The sequence below is a fragment of the Oryza brachyantha genome, chromosome 3 (assembly GCF_000231095.2).
Source record: "Oryza brachyantha chromosome 3, ObraRS2, whole genome shotgun sequence".
Taxonomy (NCBI): domain Eukaryota; kingdom Viridiplantae; phylum Streptophyta; class Magnoliopsida; order Poales; family Poaceae; genus Oryza; species Oryza brachyantha.
Genome location: NC_023165.2, coordinates 10,566,126 through 10,587,065, shown reverse-complemented (window position 1 = coordinate 10,587,065; position 20,940 = coordinate 10,566,126). Strand labels below are relative to the sequence as shown.

The 20,940-nt window shown below is 43.6% G+C and overlaps 3 protein-coding genes and 1 pseudogene across 3 annotated transcripts; all 4 read left to right on the top strand.

Moving 5' to 3' along the window:
* Positions 1-806: 806 nt before the first annotated feature.
* Positions 807-5,453, top strand: LOC102721433 (ABC transporter I family member 6, chloroplastic). Its single transcript, XM_006649973.3, has 6 exons — positions 807-1,155; positions 1,245-1,295; positions 3,093-3,314; positions 3,921-4,043; positions 4,522-4,698; positions 5,147-5,453. Exons 1-6 carry the CDS (start codon positions 892-894, stop codon positions 5,231-5,233), a joined length of 924 nt encoding a protein of 307 aa, XP_006650036.2. The 5' UTR covers positions 807-891; the 3' UTR covers positions 5,234-5,453.
* A 2,944-nt stretch (positions 5,454-8,397) lies between these two features.
* LOC102721147 (acid phosphatase 1) lies at positions 8,398-10,658 on the top strand. The gene is made up of 4 exons (XM_015834395.2): positions 8,398-8,437; positions 8,508-8,928; positions 9,622-9,828; positions 10,305-10,658. The coding sequence occupies exons 2-4, from the start codon at positions 8,522-8,524 to the stop codon at positions 10,483-10,485; spliced, it is 795 nt and encodes a 264-aa protein (XP_015689881.2). The 5' UTR covers positions 8,398-8,437; positions 8,508-8,521; the 3' UTR covers positions 10,486-10,658.
* A 1,611-nt stretch (positions 10,659-12,269) lies between these two features.
* On the top strand, positions 12,270-13,878 carry LOC102713456 (annotated as a pseudogene).
* Positions 13,879-15,798: 1,920 nt separating this feature from the next.
* LOC102720776 (hydroxyacylglutathione hydrolase cytoplasmic) lies at positions 15,799-19,014 on the top strand. Its single transcript, XM_006649972.2, has 7 exons — positions 15,799-15,967; positions 16,073-16,195; positions 16,834-16,995; positions 17,364-17,442; positions 17,516-17,629; positions 18,241-18,417; positions 18,660-19,014. The coding sequence occupies exons 1-7, from the start codon at positions 15,921-15,923 to the stop codon at positions 18,732-18,734; spliced, it is 777 nt and encodes a 258-aa protein (XP_006650035.1). The 5' UTR covers positions 15,799-15,920; the 3' UTR covers positions 18,735-19,014.
* The last annotated feature ends 1,926 nt before the right edge of the window (positions 19,015-20,940 follow it).

The following is a 20,940-nucleotide window of genomic DNA, read 5'->3' as shown; positions in this document are numbered from 1 at the left end:
GTGTATATGTGGATCATGTGGCATCGTGGCCTAGGTGTGGCAATGGGTCGAGTCAGGTACGGGCGGAGCAAGAACATATCCGACCCGATACCATCCATACATATCCAACCCATACCCGAATTATTTAGCGGGTAAAATATTATGTCCATATCCATGTCCTAAAGGGCGCTTGGTACCCATTGGGTATTTTGAAATAAACACATCCTTAATTTCTTATCCAATATCCATAAAAAACAGTAAAAAAAATAATGAACTCCACTTATAAATAAAAAGAAAAATGGTATCAAAATCATAGTATCATACCTAAAATAGTGAATTACCAACCAAAGTATTACAATGATATACAAGTATGATTTTTATATGGGCTAATTGGGTCAAAAAAAAATCTATTGATCATCCTATATATTCGGGTCGAGTACGAGTTACTCACGGGTAAAAATTAAAACCCAACTGCTACTCGTTAGGTAGTCGGGTTACGGACGGATACACCCATAGACAAAAATTTACATCTATATCTATACTCGTCAGGTCAGGTGCCTACGGTACCCGTATCCACGAACAAACTTGCCATCCCTTGGTTTTTATTCACCGAGGATGTGGCAAATGAAGAAACATGAAAGAGCAATTTTAGATTTACATCCCTCAAATAATAAAAATAAAAAGAAGTCCAAGAATCTGGAACAACATATTCAGCCCAATGGGGCCGTAATCTCGGCCCAGCACTGGCGAGCGCGAAATCTCCCGAGTAAACGGCCCACAGAAGGTACACCTACCGCCTAGGCCCTAGCACCCATTCGCCGCCGCCCCTCTCGTCATCCGAAGCCGCGCCGCGACGACGAGGGAAGAAGCATCCGGAGGCGCACCGCACGAACCTCACCTTCCCTCCCTCCCATGGCGCCGCCCATGGCCGCCGCGGCCTTATCCTCTTCCTCCCCTCTCTTCTCCTCCTCTTCATCCCGCCCCCTCCCCCGCCACCAGCCGCCGGCCCCGAGGTCCGTCTCCCTTCGGCCGCGGCGCCGCTGGACGGCCGCGATCTCCGCCGCCGCGGAGTCCGCCGGGAGGCCGCTTCTCGAGGCGCGCGATCTCGTCGCCTGCGTGAAGGAGAACAGGCAGGAGATCCTCAGCGGCGTCAACCTCACCATCCGGGAGGGCGAGGTTAGTTTTGTGTGGTTATTTGCTGGATTATAGTGCTTATGAGTGTGAGGTCAGGGTAATTACATTTGGTCTTCGTCTGCGTGTTTCAGGTTCATGCGCTCATGGGTCAGAACGGCTCCGGAAAGAGCACTCTCATGAAGGTAAGGTGCTTCTGCTCGATGCATCATGCATTCATTCTTATCCTGCCCAAAACAAAATATTAGAAGAGGAACTTTGCTAGGATCGACCCAGTACAAAAGTATTGCCAAAAACATTGGATTTTTAAAAGATACCCTTGAATGATTATGAGCCATTTGTTGCTTTGAATCCAATGTATTTGATTTTATTATACTACATTTGTAGTAGATATTTTAGGGGCAATTTTGTTCTTGTCCTTGTTGCGATCTCTAATATTGATTTTACCCTTCTTTTTTAGGGTTTTTATTTTTACCCTTGTTTTTTTAAACTCAATCCACATGCTGCCTTCTTTTGGATGGAATATACTAACGGTGTTAAGTTAGTCATTAACGTATCATTTTACCCTTTGTCGAAAATTTCATTTTTATCATTGTATTCTTAACGGTGCTTCTATTAATGTATATATACTAATGTGATTTAAAACGGATGGCAAAACCACATATGATAAAAATACAAGAATAAAAATGTAATTTCCGACAAAGGATAAAATGGTACTTTAACGGTCGATTTAACACTGTTAGTGCCCTCCATCCAAAAGAGGGGCAGACTTTTGATTGAGTTCAAAAAAACAGGGGTAAAAATAAAAACTTTAAAAAGAAGGAGTAAAATCAATATTAGAGATCAAAATAGGGGTAAGAATGAAATTGTCCCGACATTTTATAGGGCTAAATTGGAATTAAAATATATATTGCAATAAATTTGTGTGCCATATACCATAAATTTTGTCTTTTCAGAAAGAAGAACTTGGTTTTTTAATTTTCAACATTACTTTTTTTGGTGGTGGTGGTGGTGGTGGTGTGTGTGTGTTGGGGGGAGGGGGGGGGGTTATATTTCTAGTCAAAGAAATTGACTTCGCATGGGCATTTTACTGGCAGCTATGGAAATAACTGCTCTAGCTACTGTTTCAGATGCACAGTCCATTTTATAAAGTATTCAACCTGGTTTAACAACGGCTACCCAATATTCAGGGGATCCCTTTCCTGATCCCATACATGTTTCCGTGGGTCTTATTGTAACCGGCTTGTCGGAAAATATACGTACCCAGATTTTTCCACCACGACGTGCATATCGTGTCATTGCTCTTCGTCCTGCTTCTATCTGCCTCGCCGTAATCCAAGTGGGTTCAAGTGCTTGAAGAGCATATCTACCAAAACAAATATGATTGCCTCGGTAGGATTTTCCGATATGTTAAAATAGATGAATTGGTAAATATATCTTACCAAAGTTTCAAATAAAATATTTAATATGCTTATTAAAATATAGTTATATTTAAATTTTACTACACTACTGTTGCTAGTAGTAGAAGGTATCGTAACAGTGCCCAAAACAAAATATTAGAAAAGGAACTTTGCTAGGATCGATCCAGTACAGAAATATTACATGTTACTCATGTAGTACTTCTGCTTCTATATAATAATTTTTATATAGACACAAATAAAGTTTTTCTGACTGCAACAGAATTGTTTCTATAAGAAGTTGTTGCTGCCTGGCTTCTCTAGTTTTTGATTCGACATGAAACTGTGCCCATCCATACAAGAGGTTCTCTGGTAACCTTACATTTATGCTTAATTTAGCTTTAGAAAGTTCAAGCAGCCAAGTAGGATAATCTAATTTGTGATTTTCAACTTAAGGGCTTGTAGAGATCCAACTCCCCAGGTGGTCAATGTGGGTTTCCACCATCCTGATTAAACTGAGAAAATAACTGTGTTAGTTGTGGTGATATCTACAAAATCAGTCGATTGTTGCATCCTTTATTGCAGGTTCTGGCTGGCCATCCAGAGTATGAGGTAACTGGTGGTAGTGTGCTCTTTAAGGGTGAAAATTTGATTGACATGGATCCAGAGGAAAGATCTCTTGCAGGCATCTTTATGAGTTTCCAAGCACCTGTCGAGATTCCTGGAGTGAACAATTATGATTTTCTGCTCATGGCATTAAATGCTCGCAGAGAGAAGAAGGGTCTACCAGCATTAGAGCCTCTTCAGGTTTGAACTTTCTACTTACGGTGTAAGACATTTTAACATTGCATTCTTAATTTGCGAAGAGAATTATAAGGTCTCATGTGTTTCTCACCATTTGACGTATGACCTATTGTACTAGATTACTACTTCCTCCATTCCAAAATATAAAAACTTATGTAGTTTTTTTATGGAGATTAAGAGACAGGTGAAATTAATTGAGGAATGGTTGTGAATAGTCAAGATGAGGAAGTAGGTGGATAAATTAAATGGGAAGATGGCTGTGACTTGTGATTGGTTCAGATGAGGGAATAGTTTGAATGGTGGATAAGTAGCTATATGTTGGGACAACATTTGAATGTTGTGAGTAGCTATATAAATTGGGACAGAGGGAATATGATATCTTACATGAATGATTGGGATTAAATTAACATGTCCCATACTCCCAGTGTTGATTTTTGTTTTTAGATACTTGCATAATGTTATATTTATGTAACTTAATTGAGCTTGATGATACATATAAATCTCTGGGTTTACTTGTTTCTTTCTTTGTTTGTTTTTTTTGGCCGTTTCTTACTGTTGAGTTATTTCCAATTTCAAGGAACTCTGACATAACTTTTCTTTATCATACAGGTTTTTCCAATTATAGAGGAAAAGGTTAATGCCTTGAATATGAATGCAGAGATCCTTAACCGTGCTGTCAATGAAGGGTTTAGTGGTGGTGAAAGGAAGCGCAATGAGATACTGCAACTCTCTGTAAGATTACTATGTAGCTATATGACATCTTAGTTTAGTTATCAAATGAATATTACACTTGTTTTTTTCATCTGAACATGAATTTGGTGAAAACTTCCCTTAAGTGTTTCGTACTCCAAGAATAAAATACAAACTAGTGTTTTCATATAATCAAGATCCACTTTCATCCCACGAAGATTCACTAGATGTTTCTTCCAGATGCAATGTTCTGTTAAATGTGTAATCCTTTATGCAGCACCCTTGTTCCATTAGTTTTTTTGGGGGTCTAGAATGAAACTTTGTTGACCAAAATGCAATTTACTGATATTTATGACTGATAAATATCAGCAAATCCTGAAAAAGTGTGAGAAGATATATCTTTGTGGGACAATGCTTCCTTGAATATGTTTACCTGTCAGTGGAAATTGCTTTGACTATCTAATTATGTATTTCATTAAATTTCTAGCTCTCATTTGTGTCTTTTTTAAATCAATTTCAGGTCCTTGGGGCTGATTTAGCTCTTCTTGACGAAATTGATTCAGGATTAGATGTTGATGCACTCGAATATGTAGCTAAAGCAGTGAATGGGATATTGACACCACACAACTCTGTTATGATGATTACACATTACCAACGCCTCTTGGATCTTATCCAGCCCAGTTATGTTCACATCATGGTAAGGCGTATAGCCAAATATCCCTTTGTGAACTATTGCACTTGATAATAAATTTATCTGTTCAAATGAGTTTAATACTTTTATCAATAAGTTAAGACACTCAAGCATTCAGCCCAAACACGGCAATTCTTAAAAAATGTATCTCCACTCCATGCATCATGCTCCCCATCTGTTTTCTTATCTGCATGCTTTGCCTTTTCATGGTATCTTGGATTTGGCCAATGTCCACTTATTTTTAAATGTTCCATCACTATAATTTATTAAAAAATATTACAAGTTTTTATAAGCCTAGTGATGTAGGTTTCATATATCCAAAATTTGATACTTTTAACAATTATGCTCACAATATGTCTGACCAAGCGGAACACCAAGCATCAATTAAAGAGGTACACATGGAGCCCTAAATGAAGGGCATGCACTCGTATTGATTATGATCTGTTACTTCCAGGACAAGGGCAAGATAGTAAAGACGGGAGACAGATCTCTAGCTAACTACATCGATGAGTCTGGCTACAAAGAAATTGCTACTGTATAGCAGAAATGTTGTTTTATTTCCTCTTCTTTTTTGTTTTTAGTTTTGAGCAATTTTGATTCCTCTGTGCCTGTAATAGTTTTCCCATGTACTTAGATTGTGAACAGTGTCAGTAATTCCACTTGATTAAAGAGAACAACAATGAAAATATATTTTAGATTGGTATTCAATGAAGTGAATCAGGTTCTTAGGGATTTGACTGATGTCTGATGCTCCATTGCAGATCAAATACTTGAAATGACCTGTTGGGCAGTAGACAGCCAATTGGCTGCTTATCATAACAGATTTGTCACTCCCTTGCTTCCATACATTCATAGTATGCATTCTGAGAGCAATGCATACCAAATTCGGTAGACGTTGATTTAGTGGCTAAGTGCCCCCATTTAGCCTGACCTATTTTAACTTTCGGAAGTGGGGCATTGAGTTCTCCATTGAGTATAGGCCACATTCCCTTTTTATTTTAGATTACAATATTAAGATATGCATTTATATGCAGGAAATGTATCTTGTGTACATACACGACTTATAATATTTTCATGAGTTTATCTACAAGTTAGTTTTGAATATTAGCTGCTCCTTCAATTGTCCCTCCCCCCAACAAAAAAAACCTTGAATTTTAAGGTATGTTTCCATGTTGTCTTCAGAAGGGCCGCACCTAAAGGTTTCACCCAAGAAATTCTTGATGAACCATAATCTGCTGATTATGAATTATGATGTATGATGATTCAGTGCGTCTTAACTAATCTGATATGGAATGTACATGCACAGCTCGGGCATAGTCTTATCTTAATTGCTTCACGGACAAAATGTGGTTAATGGGTTTTTGCTATTCCCATTGTATATGTGCCACATGCCTAGGAAATACAATTCAGCTATACAAAGGTTGATACTGGTGGGCTATACTACGCTAAAGTTTCGTAGGTGCGTTCCAGACAATGTTACATATATATATTTTTGAATGGGAGGTTCCAGATTACATGTTGCAGGCTATTGTCCATTTCCCACTAATGGTGAGTGGCTACTAGACTTAGCCGTTTCTATTACAAGTGCATACTTTGGATTGTTCGGTGCTAGTTAAAGCAAAGGCAAACACATCTTTATGTGTTTGTGGCTACTCCCTTCCTCGCAACACAGTTGGTTGACTTGTGCACACCCAGTACATGCAAAAATAGAACTTGCCTGGATTTCGTATTGACATGTGTGTTCCATAGAGAAGCAATTAACATAGGTGAATCAAAGAGAAAGATGATAGAACTGTTTTGAATTGTGTAGAATGTAAAGAATGAGCATATTTTGAATTGATAATTAGTAGTTTTGAGTGATTTAGGATGTGTTTGTTTTCAGGGATGGGACCCCGACCCTGCTTGGTTGGTGGAAAGATGATAGAACTGTTTTGAATTGTATAGAAGGTAAAGAATGAGCATATTTTGAATTGATAATCAGTAGTTTTGAGTGATTTAGGATGTGTTTGTTTTTAGGGATGGGACCCCGACCCTGTTTGGTTGGTGGAAGGGTGGGATGGGTTGGACCTGGATCTGAGAGGGTGGGACGGATCCCTCCAAGGAGGACCACGACGTACAGAGGGGGTGTCCATTTTATTTATTAAATTTATTTAAATATATTATTTGTATAAATATACATTCAATTACTTTAGGTTATTCATATATTAATCCTAGTATTTAATATTTTATTTTAGATATGAGAGGTAACATTTATCCCATCTCATCTCTTCAACCAAATAAAAAACAGGTCCAACTCATCCCATCTCATCTCTATCATCAAAAAAAAACATGGTCTAACCCATCTAACCAAACAAAAAAAATGAAAACAACACATCCTACCATCTAGGAATAGATCCAACTCAACTCACCCCGTTCACGAACCAAACGTAACGGGCATCTCGAGTAAAGTGCTCGCACTGGATGGTAAGAAAATATTTTCCTTTGGATCGTGTGAGTTTTGCCATCACCTGTGGGAATTAAACTGATTCGTAAGAAACTACCATAAAATCCAGGTAAAATAATTTAGTATGCTTGTTACTTGTATGCATTTGGGTATTTAGGGAGTGCATCAGTGCATGTTCCCTTTTTTCCCCTTGATGAAAATTAACCTAAAAAAAAAGAACCAATGCGTGTATTCGGTGGGATCAGATCTTGTGAGTTGACCTACTCATTGGATATGGTACATTAGCTCATAGATCCTTTCGTTTTTCAACGGACTTAATTCAATCTAGGCTGGTTAGAGTTGGTCTCATTCCTACACTACTATATCCTAGTCCTCTAATTGGTTAATGGTTAAGGAATTAAAGCTGCAGAGGTAGCTCTCCGCCTCGATCGATCTAATGCAGGCTCCATTTCTGCAGTACCCATCCAGTGATCCACCATGCCCATTCACATCGCCGGAAAGCAAGCTTACCATGCCCATTAACATCGGCGGAAAGCAAGCTACCGGCAAAAAGCCTACATTGTTTGTGCGTTCCGTTACTAGAGCCTTCCCCCTTGGTGGTCAATATTCATCTCAGCCGCGCCCCGGATTACATCGGAGCAGCCTGCATATAGATATTAGCTTCGTCAGCTCTCGTCTATTGGCAGCTCAGCTTTGAGAGAGAGAGAGAGAGAGAGAGCGGCAAAGGGCAGTGGCCGTGTGGGCGAGGTCGCCATCAGGCAATGTCACTTAGCTAGCGGCGGGGCTGCAGGGCCGGCGGCGCAGTTGGGTCCACGTGGCGCGCACCTGGAGCGCTGGCGGTGCAACTGGGGCATCATCGTGAGGTGGACACACACACCGGAGAGGAGGCACTGCACGTACCTAATCCTAAAGCAGGGCAGTGCCGCGTGCATCCGGCCGTCCTCCTCCCTGCCAATTTCCATGGCGTAATCATGCCCCTTTTAATTTCTTCCGTTTTGTGGAGGTGACACTGCACGCCGGCCATGGGGGGCCTGGAGCCCTGGACCTCCCTATAAAATGAGCACGCAAGTTGCTGCTCGGGGGCATCATATAATACCATCTCCTGTCCCGGCCCGACCGGCCGCATAGCTGCTCCCGCTCCCGCTCCCGCTGCAATTGCTTGTCAAATCGAGGTATAGTAGTAGCGCTCTGCCTCTCGATCAGATCGTGATCTTTCTTTTCTTTCCGTGTCCCTTCCTTTCTTTTGGTCTGGAAATGGGGTGTCGTGATGAAGTCTGAAGTGAATCTTTCGTTGTGGTTCATGTACGCGCTTACGAGTCAGTGTCAATCAGAAAGCTAGCGTTTCCTGATGCATGCATGGTGATGCCTGCAGGTCTAGCTTCGGCAATGGTGCATTCACGGGCTACGGCGCCCGTCGCTCTGTGGCGGCTCGCGTTCGTCGTCCTGCTGACGCATTTCGTCGTCGCCGTCGCCGCCGCCGCCGCCCTCGACGTCGCGGCGAAGCCGTGCCACTCGGCGTCCGTCGACGCCGACGACGGGTGCCTGAGCTGGCGCGTCATGGTGGAGGCGAACAACGCCAGGGGGTGGCGCACGGTGCCCGCGCCGTGCGTTGCCTACGTCAGGGGCTACATGACGCGGGGCCAGTACGGCAGGGACCTGAGCAGCGTCATGGACCAGGTCGCCGCCTACGTCGACACCGTCGAGGCCGACGCCGACGGCCTCGACGCCTGGATCCTTGACATCGACGACACATGCCTCTCTAACCTGCTCTACTACGAAGCCAAGCAGTTCGGGTATGGGAAGACTTGCTCGTCCATTCTTGGTTCTTTGTACTTAGTCAACTTTTCCTCAACCAACTAGTATTTTTTTTTCTAAATTATCCGTAAATAACTCAATATAGTATCAGCACCATAAACTTTATCATCTACTAGTACGGTGTAGGAGAACAAGTTATTGCAAACTAGCATGTGTGTTCGTGTTGTACTTTTTTTCCCCTAATATGCTGTGTGCGTTCCTGGTAGATGCAAAGGCCAAATGCAATTCCATTATTTAATGAAATAGTATCAATTATTTAAAAATAAGATACTTTATGGCTGGTAGCTATATGTCCTTAATAATCAATACGTTTAACCTTTTGGACGAGCTTTTCTTTAATCAATTTGGATGAGCTTACGAGAACACCAAACGTAGTACTGTCAAGTACAAATTAATGCCCGAAATGTAGCAATTATCCCTTATAAACAAGTTCAGTACAAATTAAAGATTTGTTTCAGTATAATAAAAAGTAACAAAAAGTATCTCGAGGTACTGGTATCTCGCGATACCAAATCATTTCTGATCGTTGGATCTAACAGTGAACATCCTACTCAACTAGATCCAATGATAAAAAATGATTCGGAACTCGAGGTACTTTTTATTGGACCGGAACAAATCTCTACAAATTAATACTATATCTGATGATGATGTTGGGGGTATTTTTATTCCAGGGCCTATGATCCCTCGGCCTTCAAGATGTGGGCTACCAAAGGGGCTTGTCCGGGGATACCTGCGGTTCTTGAGTTGTTTGCCACATTGCAGGCCAAGGGGTTCAAAGTTTTCCTTCTTTCCGGAAGGGATGAAGAGACGCTGGCCACTTGCACATCAGATAATCTCGAGTCAGAGGGGTTCTTAGGGTATGAGAGGCTCATCATGAGGTATGATCTGTTCACCACACTCTGTTCTGGTCTTGCTCCATGTTAGTAAAATTTTACAGCGGCAAGAAACAACAATCCCCATTTTTCATATTTCCAATAGCGCATGGCGGCTTGTCAATTAAAATGTACTCCCTCCATATTTTTTTTATATAACGCCGTTGACTTTTAGGTCCACGTTTGACCATTCGTCTTATTTAAAAAAAATATAATTATTAATTATTTTTTTATAATATGATTTATTATTATAGAAACTTTAATTATACATTATAAGTTTACATATTTGGATATAAATTTTGAATAAGACGAATGGTCAAACGTCATTCTAAAAGTCAACGGTTTCATACATAAAAATATGGAGGGAGTATAACTTTTCAGTCACCTAAGATTACACATTGATATACTTTGTTAGCTTGAACGCGGGTAAAGTTCAGAAAGCAGGATATCTGACAGTACAATAACTATGCTCTGCAATGCAGGAGCCCGGACTACCGTGGACAGAGCTCGTCGCTGTTCAAGTCGGCGATGAGGAAGCGGCTGGTGGAGGAGGAGGGCTACAGGATCCGCGGCAACGTCGGCGACCAGTGGAGCGACCTGCAGGGCGACTACGTCGGCGACCGCGTCTTCAAGATCCCCAACCCCATGTACTACGTCCCGTGAAAAGCCGAACGCACTGCAGGATCGCCGCATCGATCCATCGATCGCGAGGGCTCATCGGGGAGTCGTGTAAACGAGCGGCCAACGCAGCCCAGATGCCCAACGCAAGAATATCAGCTACTGCTAGTTGTTACACATTTCTTGATGCTTTATTGTGCAAGGGAGATGATGCATTAAGGCCATGTTTAGTTCCTAAATTTTTTTCCCATCGAATCTTTGGACATCTAAAGAAAGTATTAAATATACATAATCACTAAAACTAATTACACAGTTACGGGGGAAATCGTGAGACGAATCTTTTGAGCCTAATTAGGACGTGATTAGTCATAAGTGCTACAGTAACCAACATGTGCTAATGACGGATTAATTAGACTCAAAAAATTCGTCTCGCGGTTCCCAGGCAGAATCTGAAATTTGTTTTATGATTAGACTACGTTTAATACTTTAAATATATATTTAAAGGTTTAATATGATGTTTTTGAAAAAAATTTAGAAATTAAACAAGGCCTAAATGCATTTCTGCCCAGAAACACGAGTACTCGTCCAATGTTGAGTAGGCATGCATGAAGCGTCGGCCGTGGTGGCCGTGGGCTGCAGCTCGGTGAAAGCCCATCCCATGCAGCCCATCTCCCAGGATCCCAAACCCACGCACACGACACGGCCGGGCCACCCACCTGCCGAGGCGTTGTGGAAGAATACGCTTAATGGGGTGGATATCGAGCCAGCTCGGTTCGGCTCGGCTCGGTTTAGCTCGTTAAGAAATGAATTGGCTCAGTTCGGCTTGTTATCGTAACAAGCTAAAAATCTAACTCGGCTCGACTAGTTGGAAATCTCAAGCTGGCTCGTTAGGCTTACGAGCCAATGTTTGCAATGGCGGAGGTGGGAGAGTCGGTGACAGAGGTGGGGGCTTAGGGCTTGGGGCCTGGCCGTCTGGGAGAGCCGGCGGTGGAGCTGAACTTGGGGAGAGATGAGCCAGCAGACGGCGGCGGAGGCGATGCGTCAATGATGGAGGTGGGGAGGCGACACACCGGCGACAGAGGTAGAGGCAGCGCGCCCGTCGCCGATACCCGAGTCCCCGAGAGGCTGAGAACCTAAGACCACGAGAGAGATGTGTCACGTGACGACGGCGTTGAGTCATTGACCAGGAGAGTTGAGCCTTGGGTTTACTTGACTTCTCTTCTTTATTGGGCTAATGGGCCCATGGCCTATGTTCTACGGGCTATGGTTTGGACTTTGGCTCGTTAAGGCTCACGAGCTAGCTCGAGCTGGCTCGTTATTTTTATTGAGATAAAATGTTGGCTCGGCTTGTTAGAAAAATAGAACGAGTCGAGCAAAGCTTGTTGCGAGTCGAGCGAGCTAACGAGCCACGAGTTTCTTGTCCACCCCTCTAGTGATAACGCGAGCTGCTCATATTGGCATTGGTTGTGGTAGCTCGCCTCCACGTTCGCGTTCCTGAACGGCAAAGCCATAACCTTCCCACGTGCTCCATCCTCTTCGTCTAATCTCTACTACTCCCTCCGTTTCATAATGTAAGATGTTTAACTTTTTTGCTTGTAATGTTTGATCATTTGTCTTATTTAAAAAATTATGAGAATATCATTTATTTTGCTTGTGACTTACTTTATTATTAAAATAACTCTAAGTACGACTTGTTATTTTTTATATTTGTATAAAATTTTTAAATAAAACGAATGGTCAAACGTTGTAACTAAAAAATCAAACATGTTATATTCATAAACGGAGGTAGAGGTAGTAATATGTATCAAACCACCTGGTTGGGCCTCCCCATGATCTCTTCGAATCGCACATCTCGACACTTCGCCAGCACTCAGCGAGTCGCGACGCTTAATTTGCGCCGCCGATCAACATGGGGAGGAGTAGGCAACAGTCAACTTGTCGTTTGCGGTTTGCCGTCGCCGTCGCTGTACTGGCGCCGCGGCGTGCCGGACCCGAAGATCCCGCATCTTCGACGTGGGGCAGAAGAAGCGGGGCGCCGACGAGTTCCCGCTGCGCGTGCACCTGGTGAGCTGGGAGAAGGAGAACGTACGTGTCAAGCGAAACGCTGGAGGCGCGCCCGGATCGCGTGCAACAAGTACATGGCCAAGCACGTACGCCGGCAAGGACGCCTTCCACCTCCGCGTCCGAGCCCACTCGTTCCGCGTCCTCCCGCATCAACAAGATGCTTCTCCTGCGCCGGCGCCGACCGGCCGCCTGCATGCAGACCGGGATGCGCGGCGCCTTCGGGAAGCCCCCACGGGGACTACGTGCGCGCGCCCGCGTCCGCATCGGCCAGGTACGTGCTGCTCTCCGTCCGCTGCCGCGACGCCCACGCCGGCCACGCGCAGGAGGCGCTCCGCCGCGCCAAGTGTTCAAGTGTTCCCCGGCCGCCAGAGGGTCAGCATACGTCATCGCCAAGTGGCCGTACGTACGTGCGCGCGCGCGTGCGCTCTTCATCGTTCGTGACAGATAGCTATTGAGGGTGACGTGTTGGTGGCTAATTGGTTTCTGCAGGGGATTCACCGAGTTTAAGCGCGACGAGTACCTCAGGCTTAAGAGCGAGGGACGCATCGTCCCCGATGGTGTCAACGCCAAGGTACGTTACGAACTGTACGTACTGCAGCCCGCCTCGTAGGTTTTCGGTAGCGCGGTAAATACATCAGTACGTGTTGTAAACTCGATTTGCTGGTAAATTAAAGATATGTGAATTATTCCTGGTAGATATAGAAAAGATATGTGGATTATCCCGGTAAACTCAGTTGGATTTGGTATTAGAGTAAATTAATTTGGACTAAATTTAAAATGAGATGAGAGTCTTTGCGTGGAGGCTAGTCGATATGGTGGTCTAACCAGGGACTAAATTTAAGAGGAGATCAAAGTCTTCGAGTGGAGGATAGTCGGACTGTAGGTGATATAGCGATCTAACTGACAGATAGCGGTCTAACTGATGTTATACCAATTTCAGGTTTGAGTCCACTGTGATAGTATATTATTTTTTGTAGGTTTGTTTTGTGAGCCTTTAGGTTCACTCTCGAAACGGATGGTTATCCCCAAATCAATCAGTGGATCCTTATCGCCATTGCTAAGATCAGGAGCTATTTCAAGATCAAGATGTTACTTCAACTATTTTCTCCACACTGGAGGGTCGTTACACGTGTTTGGCATAAAAAAGTGTCACCACAAACGTGGTTAAACCATGTCAGTGGATGTATGCAACTTCTCGTTCTATTAGAACCAATATTTTCATTAGATTGGATGGAAGCTATAATGCATTGGCTTATTGCATTCTAACAGTTTCTGACAATATCTCTATTGTCGAAACTCGAAAGTATTTTGCTTCCCTCCACCTCAATCAATGTTCTTGCTCAAGATTTGGCATGTTCTCTCAAAACCCGTGTTTAATCTAATCACATCAATGTTTCAAAGAAAAAAATCTAAGCACATCTGATGTACATGTATGATATCTCGCAATTCTATCTTGAGCATGTTCTATCCATTCCCATGCTCCATCCAATTATATCTTGGCTAGACATGTGCATCCTATAATATTATCTTAGTCAAACAGATCAATAGTACAAATTAATAAGCTAAATTATCTCATTCTTATTGTTGGTGATTTTTTTTAATAACTTGTTGTGAAAGGGTGTAGATTTTGTTGAAGCAAATGCTGGATTTAATTCATTATCGAAAAAACAATCATGGCCTTTTTTTTATGAAAGGGAGCAAAGAGATATACGATTTTTTTGAGAAATATTATTATTTTAATAAAAAATCATAAATTTAGAGGCCGTCTGCGGAAAATCACAAAATTAGCAGCCTGTCGAACTGCCGCAGTTTGATAGAGGTCATATTGAACGGCCATCAGTCGACTGGGCACTCGATGTAACGGCCGCGAGGTCGACACGCCCTATCAAACTGCCCCTGTTCGACCGGGCCTAGACAGGTGCCTATCGTCCTCTTGCATGTCGACAGGGAGGTGGGGGGGACCTATCGTCCTTCTGCATGTTGACAGGAAGGTGGGAGGGCCCAATCGACCTTCTGCAGTTCGATAGGCCTTCAACAGGCCACTCCGCGTCAGGTGGTGGGCCCAGTCGAACGTTGGGTGTTCGATAGAGCCCCCTGTTGCACTTCTGCTGTTCGACAGGGTCCTATCGAATACCCATTGTTCGACAGGCTGCTATTTTTGTGATTTTCAACGGACGACCTCCAATTTTGCGATTTTCCATTAAAACAATAATATTTTTCAAAAAATATGAGATATACTATATGATTCTTTTTCTCTCTCTTTTAGTATTCTCACAGCCTAGAGACAGTGACTACTGGTGATGTAAAATTACTCGTGCTTTAATAAAAACTCTATTATCTTAAAAATTGCCAAATTTAAAAATACATTATAGAGGTATTGGATTAATGGTCTGTATCAAAATACTGAAACATATATAAGAAAATCCAATCTTTGGCGCCCATCTTCAATTTTATTATATATTTTTATTATTATTTTTTAAAAAAATTATTGTTTAAAAGATACAAATCATACTTCCAACACCTAGCTAGTAGATGGAATATATAAAAAATCCATTAACTGACGAGTAGCGGTTTTCTAACGGAGCGGTGAAATTTAAAGCGGTCCCCTTGTCGCCACACTACTCGAGTGTTTTATGTCTCAGCAGTGAAATTTAAAGCGGTCCCCTTGTCACCACACTACTCGAGTGTTTTATGTCTCAGTAAGAGCTACTTGCAAATGTGCCTAATAAACATGTAAACATACTCCTTGGTTTGTACATTGATTTAAAGTGTTTGCATGCATACAAGAGGTAATTGACTAAATATGTTTTGGAGTGATTGTTGCTTTTGGTTATTGTTCACGCACAAGTATAGGAGCTGATGACGCATTCATCAATTCTGGCATACATAAAAGTGATTATTGCTTTGGTTTCCACCCATCCCCTTCCTGCAATGGGGCAACTCTTGACTACATACCGTTGGTATGTATGCAAATGCATTAAATCAATGTGCATATTAAAGAGTATATTTGCAAGTGGTCCTCTCCCAGAGCATAGAACGCCGAGGTAGTAGGTGGTGAGGGGCTCCCTGTAAAATTTCATCAATCCGGTAGACGATCTCAACTCGCCGTATCGCCGTATGTTATGTCGGATTTCGTAGCCAGTTAGTGAACATTTTATTTATTTCGCTCAATAGCTGGACGTTGGAATTATAAATCTGCATTTTTTTCAAACGATTTTAAGAAAGTTTTAATAAAGAAAATGTAAAAATAAAAAGCCCTATCTTAAGCGGCTGCGTTTTTCCTTTTCTCAAACCCTCCACACACACACCTCACACCTGCGCATCTTCCTCCGTCGGGACTCGGGAGCTGCCTTCGGAAGTCTCGCTCGGACAACATCTGCCCCGAGGAGCTCGAGCAGGAGACCAGCACTGACCAGATGAAGATCATCCCGGTCGCTTGCCTGGAGGACAACTATGCCTACCTGTACCCTGATGATTCCCTGAATCCAATCACTCCCAGTTTTCTTCCAGATTCTTGTTTCTAGCATGTGTTTTCTTGATGGGTTGTTCGTTTCGTTCGTTCTTGAAGAATCGTGGACGAGAGCACCAGGTCGGCGGCGGCCGTCGACCCCGTGGAGCCGGAGAAGGTGCTCGCGGCGGCCGCAGAGGTCGGCGCTCGCATCGATTTCGTCCTCACCACGCACCATCACTGGTACGCGGGCATCACCTAGTCCTCCTTCCAGTGTAATTTGTGGGGGAATTTCAACTGAAATGTTGGCCTTCCAGAATTTCCCATCATGTGGGATGCAATTAGTATTGTGCCAAAATTTCCCCCAAAGATCAGGTACCAATCAGTCAATCACCCACCACCAGAGTGATTGATTGAGTTAGTTGGGGGATTTTGGGATTGAGATTTCAGAATAAATCGAGAAAGAAGTGCCTGGACTTGCTGCTGAAGTGCTTTGCATCATGCGAGACCTGCTCCCTGTTGTGAAAATTCCAGATGAAATAAACAGAAGTACGCAAAATGCAGTTTTTTAAATAACTCTTAGGTGCTAGATAAAGAGCCACATTGCTCGATTTTGCTGAATAAGATAGCAACCATGTAGAGAAGTGGTAACGAGCTCATATCATTTCACTTATGCTTATAAGCCAAAATTTGAACTTGAAAACTTAATTTTGAAGTTGATTTTGTGATTTTTTTCATCGTACTTTATTCTACTTCTTTTGAATTGCTATGTACACGTATATAAAAGGTTTACTCACAATTTATTTTTCGGTTGCTAATAAGCCGTCGCTTTAAAAAGACCAAACGATGGGAGCTAATGTGCAACTAATTTGTGGTTGTAGGGATCATGCTGGTGGCAATGAAAAGATGGCGCAGTCAGTGCCAGGGGTTAAGGTCTATGGAGGATCCCTGGACAACGTGAAAGGCTGCACTGACCAAGTGGAGAATGGAATCAAATTGTCCCTTGGGAAAGACATTGAGATACTATGCCTACACACCCCATGGTATGCTGTTTACTATTTTTATAAGCCTCATTTATGATATCATTAGTTTGATTACTTCTATAAGATTGTAGAAGCACCCAATGTAAGAATTTAAACCTCTTCATAGATGGATAAGCCCTACATTTTTACACATATATGCACTATAATAACCCATCCTGCAGTTTTCCACTTGAGAAATTGGACATGCCACTGAGCTATGACCAATAGCACAAACACTTATGATATTGCTATAACGGTTTGCTTGAACTGTTTGATAAAACCAATTTGAATTAAATCACAATCTAGACAGTCTTCATATGTTTCTTTAACAGCTTGTTTATTACTCTTACTTGTTACCATGGTCCCTGTCATTTCCCTTCTTCTAACAGCCACACAAAAGGACATATCAGCTACTATGTCACTAGTAAAGAGGAGGAAGATCCAGCAGTGTTTACTGGAGACACCTTGGTTAGTATCTGCATCTGACTTACATTGATGGCTACTTTTATTTTTGATGCATTGACCACCTTTTTTAGTACAGTTCATTGCTGGCTGTGGGAGGTTTTTTGAGGGTACTGCTGAGCAAATGTATCAGTCCCTTTGTGTAACACTGGGCTCGCTGCCTAAGCCAACTCGAGTTTATTGTGGGCATGAGGTACGTTTTCTATTCTCAGATTTTCTTTTGTCTTCCTAGAATTTTTCGCTGGGTCAGCGAAGCTGGATTGTCTTCCTAGAATGGCTGTCCATTTACTGGGGATGTGAAGTTGTGTGAAGCTTTATAGTGAAATACATAGAATATGTATGCGGTGTGCCTTAGCCTCCCCCCCCCCCCCCCCCTCCCCCTCTTCCTCATGATAAGCAGTGTTTTACCTCTTTGGCGGCTTACTTCATACTCAATGCCATTTTCTTGATTGAATTTGGACCTCTTCTAAACCTCAATTATTAAGGATGCTGGAAACTTTGAAATCTGGATTACAAAATGGATGAGGCTAGTTTGTGCAGCTTTAACTAAAAGATAATAATTGATATGTTTTTTATCCGGCAAAACAAATATTGTGGTATGGACCGTATGGTTTCCTGCATCAAGGAAGAGTAAGTTTATGCTGTCTATTCTTCACAAATGGTGGAGAACATAATTTCCATTAGTTTATGTGTGCAACGACTCCCTTTGTTATATATTCTACTTAATGTGTATGCCACATGCCATTTGAACAAAAAAAGGTAACTGCTATACTCTGTTCTTACTGGTCTCATTTTGACTTGCAGTACACTGCTAAGAACCTGAAATTCATACTGACTGTAGAACCAGAGAATGAAAAAGTGAAGCAGAAATTGGAATGGGCTCAAAAGCAGCGTGAAGCAAACCAACCAACTGTTCCATCAACCATAGGAGAGGAATTCGAGATAAATACCTTCATGCGTGTTGATCTGCCAGAAATACAGGTTTTAATCAGCTTATTAGTTATTACTTCTATTCGACATGATACTATGTTTCTTTGTGCAAGTGTTTGAAGATCTTTGTGTCATAAAGATGTATAACAAGATAAATGCTATTCCATATTATCTAGAAATTTGCTTCCTCAGCTCCACGCTAATCAGAATTAACAGCAACTATCAGTTCTTGAATTTGAAGCGAGTTCCTTTGCCAGTGATGCTTATGCAGACCATGCCTATCGACCTTGCAGGCAAAGTTTGGTGCCAAGTCACCAGTTGACGCAATGAGAGAAGTTAGGAAGACAAAGGATAACTGGAAAGGTTGATTCCAGTGCAACTGGTACTCTTCTTCTGACGGTCTGGCCTCTCGAAGTTCGCTAATGCAGAAAGCTTGCCCTGTAGGTGAGTCCTTCTGCCGTGCAACGCTTTAAGATGGTGGTGTACTGGTGTTGGGAAGAGTTTTAAGCTATATAAATAAATAAGCTCCATGTTAATGCTCAAGGAGACAACTGTGTGCATGTTAATACTGGTTTATCTATCACTGTACTACATGAACTACATATGAATTTCAGAGTTGTCTTGTAAACTCTGAGAAGTTGAAAACGAGAGGTAGTAGTCATCGTCCATATTACATACTACCTTCGTCATCGTCACAGAAAAACTTTATTTTTCGATTTCTTTGTCCTTGTCTTATTTGAAAAATTTCTAGAAAAACTTAAAATAATTATTCACATGTAAAGTACTATTAATGTTTTATCATCTAATAATAAAAATAATATTAATTGTAAAAAAATCAAATAAGACAAATATCAAACATTGTATTCAAAAATTAAAAAATAAACTTATTTTTGGATGAGGAAGTGTCACGATATCAACACGCGATGAGAGAGAACTAGAAGTAAAACAAAATTATTCTGCCCTTCTGTGTAGTCAAGGACTCAGACGAGGTAAACCTGTAAACCGGTAAAAATACCTGCAGATTGTTTCGATCAACCCCGTTTCTCCTTCTTGTTCTTCTTGTCAGGAACATCTGGCGTAGTAGGCGTCACCTTGAACGGCTGAACGGACGAGCCGGCGAACTGGCTGAAGCCCAGCTGCCGGCCGGGGATGATCAGCTTCGGTGGCGCGAACGGGCCGAACTCGACGGCGGCGGCAATGTCCTTCTTCCCTGGCTTAGCCGCCGTTAAGCGGGCCTTCGCGCCGTCGTCACTGCTGGCGGCTGGCTCGCTGGCACTGCCCTTCTTCCCCGGCTTGGCCGCCGGTACGCCGGCCTTCCCGCCTTCGTCACCGGCTATGGTCACTGGCTTCTCATGTCCCACCCCGCGCTTGTGGCCGAGCACTCTCCTTGCCCTCTCCATGAACGCCGGCCTGCCGATCAGCACGAGGAGCTTGAGCACCTCGTCCGTCTCCAGCGTGCACCGCGGTGGCGCCTGGTCGCTGGCGTCGGCAGCGGCACCGCCATACGGCGGCGGCGTTCGGAACGCAGCGCTCGGAGGAGACTGCGGTGGACAGTAACCGCGCGGGAGGAACCTGCTGGCCGTGCCGGCGCCGGAGCTGGAAGCGAAACCACCATACGGCCAGTAGGCCGGCGCACCGGGGATCTGCCTGGTCCGCACGTCGCACTCGAGGCTCCTGAACTCAGCGGCGACGCGTGCCTTCATCCCGGCGTGCCGGACGAAGCGCCGCAGGCTGTCCTGGTACGTGTGCGCCGCCGTCTGTGGCTGCTGAAAAAAAAAAAGAAAGAAAGAAGAAAAAAAAACGGCGCCAATTAAGCTTCACTTCAGCTCAGTTCAAAGAGTGACACGCTACGCTGCTTGATCAGCCTGCTGGGCTTACGTAAACGAGGGTCGCGTGCTGGCCTCGGGGCACGACAGGCGCCATCCGCCGGCGGTGATCAGTCTCGTCGGCGGCGTAGGCCAGCCTTCTCTCCTCCGCGCCGGCGCCACCAAGCTCCGCCGCCTTCGTCGCCGGCGGCGGCGCTGCAGCTCCAAATGTGTCGATCACCATTCATCAGCGGAGAAGGCCAGCAGCCAAGTACAGATGCAAGTGCAACCACGCAAAAAAAAAAAAACAGCTTGCTTACCTTTTCTTGCTCTCCTTCCCGGCGTGCCGTTGCTCTCTCTCGCTCCACCTCGCTGCCTCGCCGTGCTCTTATCAGCAGCGCCGCCGGTTTTCGCAGCGACCCTCTTCCTCGCCGGCGCGCTGGGCCGCTGCTGTGCTGTAGGCGGAGCGCCGCCGCCTCCACCTCCGCCGCTGCTGCCGCCGTCGTCGTCTTTCCCGTTTGCCTTGGCCGGCGAACGGGCCACCAAATGCTTCTGGCGCCACGCTGCGAGCTCCGACTCCGAGTACATCTGGTTGCTCTTCAGGGACAGGAACACCTGCTTGGCTTGGTGCAGCAATGACATGGCCTGCAAAGAGAGGAACCAAAGAAAATGGCCATGCAAATTTGTAAACTTATCGAAGTAGTGAAACCTATACAGTTTGAATCAACTGACCTCTCTGTAAGGTATAGTGTCCTGGCTGTTTATGGAC

What these genes read in the sequence shown, in the direction of transcription:
- LOC102721147 (XM_015834395.2), top strand. Translation starts at nt 8,522, where the DNA reads ATGGTGCATTCACGGGCTACGGCGCCCGTCGCTCTGTGGCGGCTCGCG. An exon ending in TACGAAGCCAAGCAGTTCGG is followed by an intron (nt 8,929 to 9,621) that starts GTATGGGAAGAC and finishes TTTTTATTCCAG; the next exon opens with GGCCTATGATCCCTCGGCCT. An exon ending in TATGAGAGGCTCATCATGAG is followed by an intron (nt 9,829 to 10,304) that starts GTATGATCTGTT and finishes TCTGCAATGCAG; the next exon opens with GAGCCCGGACTACCGTGGAC.
- LOC102721433 (XM_006649973.3), top strand. Translation starts at nt 892, where the DNA reads ATGGCGCCGCCCATGGCCGCCGCGGCCTTATCCTCTTCCTCCCCTCTC. An exon ending in CAGCATTAGAGCCTCTTCAG is followed by an intron (nt 3,315 to 3,920) that starts GTTTGAACTTTC and finishes TTTATCATACAG; the next exon opens with GTTTTTCCAATTATAGAGGA. An exon ending in CCAGTTATGTTCACATCATG is followed by an intron (nt 4,699 to 5,146) that starts GTAAGGCGTATA and finishes TGTTACTTCCAG; the next exon opens with GACAAGGGCAAGATAGTAAA.
- LOC102720776 (XM_006649972.2), top strand. Translation starts at nt 15,921, where the DNA reads ATGAAGATCATCCCGGTCGCTTGCCTGGAGGACAACTATGCCTACCT. An exon ending in CTATGCCTACACACCCCATG is followed by an intron (nt 16,996 to 17,363) that starts GTATGCTGTTTA and finishes TTCTTCTAACAG; the next exon opens with CCACACAAAAGGACATATCA. An exon ending in GAGTTTATTGTGGGCATGAG is followed by an intron (nt 17,630 to 18,240) that starts GTACGTTTTCTA and finishes TTTGACTTGCAG; the next exon opens with TACACTGCTAAGAACCTGAA.